The following is a 1080-nucleotide window of genomic DNA, read 5'->3' on the forward strand; positions in this document are numbered from 1 at the left end:
TGATGCACGGCTCAACTTTCCTTTACGGGCTCTGACCGCATCGCTTCCTCCTCCACTCATTTCCCCATGCATGAGAGAATAAATAGATATCGCGTGCGCTGAGTCACAATCATATAGCGATTGACATGTCGTCTGCTCTCGCCAAAATCCTCCCCCCTTCGCCCTTTCCGCTGTCCCGTCGCTCTCCCCGTTCCCTCTCTTTCTCTCTAGCCGAATGTGGCTCCTCCGTGACTGGCATGCAAGGGGTGCTTCTCTCCCCCAATTACCCCGGTTACTACGACAACAACCACGAGTGCATCTACTCCATCCAGACGCAGCCGGGCAAAGGCATCCAACTGCGAGCGCGAGACTTCCGTCTGGAGGAAGACGACAAACTCAAAGTGAGCGATGGGAAGGAGTTTCCCTCCCTGGGCGTTTGCAGCCGCGTGAGCGTGCTTGGAGGCTCAACCACTGATCATCTTAATAAAGATCCACCCCACCCCACCCCACCCCTCCCCTGTGGCGTCACTTTTCAGGTGTTTGATGGCAGCAGTAATTCGGCTCGTCTGCTCGGAGTGTTCACAGGCAACGAAATGCTGGACACAACCCTGAACTCCACCTCGAGCTCCATGTGGCTGGAGTTTATCACCAACGCAGACAATACCAGTAAAGGCTTTGAGCTCCACTTCAACAGTGAGTCACAATTTCACCGGTAACGCAAATGTAATACAGTAAGTGAGGTTTTTCCTTCAAGTTTAACTCATTCAATGCCAGCCGTGGTTTGTTTTTTTTTCTCAAATTGGGAGAGCCGCCGCCAGCCATTTTTCACCATTTCGACTCATTTTTTGAGGGCCTACAGAGAATTGAGTTCTGTAGCTATGTAAGCGCGGAACTGAGCAAAAGAAAGCATTTACCTTTCTACCTTTGACCACTTTTGAGTAAACAGCAGTTGAACATTGGTAAGCTGCTTGAAAATATTCGTTTCCGAGAACAAATTCTGAAATTGCGAAAGGATGCATTTCAAGCAGAACTTTCACTCTGGTGAATTTTATGTATTGATTTATAATAACAGTTTATTGCAAGATAAACACTGCACTTATG

At 48.5% G+C, this 1080-nt stretch overlaps 1 protein-coding gene across 1 annotated transcript; it reads left to right on the plus strand.

Annotated features, from left to right (window-relative positions):
* The first annotated feature begins 190 nt into the window (after positions 1-190).
* On the plus strand, positions 191-747 carry LOC109509390 (CUB and sushi domain-containing protein 2-like). Its single transcript, XM_019859243.1, has 2 exons — positions 191-380; positions 516-747. Exons 1-2 carry the CDS (start codon positions 237-239, stop codon positions 693-695), a joined length of 324 nt encoding a protein of 107 aa, XP_019714802.1. The 5' UTR covers positions 191-236; the 3' UTR covers positions 696-747.
* Positions 748-1080: the final 333 nt, after the last annotated feature.

Source organism: Hippocampus comes, unplaced genomic scaffold (assembly GCF_001891065.2).
Source record: "Hippocampus comes isolate QL1 unplaced genomic scaffold, H_comes_QL1_v1.1 C16878236, whole genome shotgun sequence".
Classification (NCBI taxonomy): domain Eukaryota; kingdom Metazoa; phylum Chordata; class Actinopteri; order Syngnathiformes; family Syngnathidae; genus Hippocampus; species Hippocampus comes.

Coding starts and splice junctions, on each gene's coding strand:
- LOC109509390 (XM_019859243.1), top strand. CDS start 237: ATGCAAGGGGTGCTTCTCTCCCCCAATTACCCCGGTTACTACGACAAC. Junction 381..515: donor AGGAAGACGACAAACTCAAA/GTGAGCGATGGG, acceptor GTCACTTTTCAG/GTGTTTGATGGCAGCAGTAA.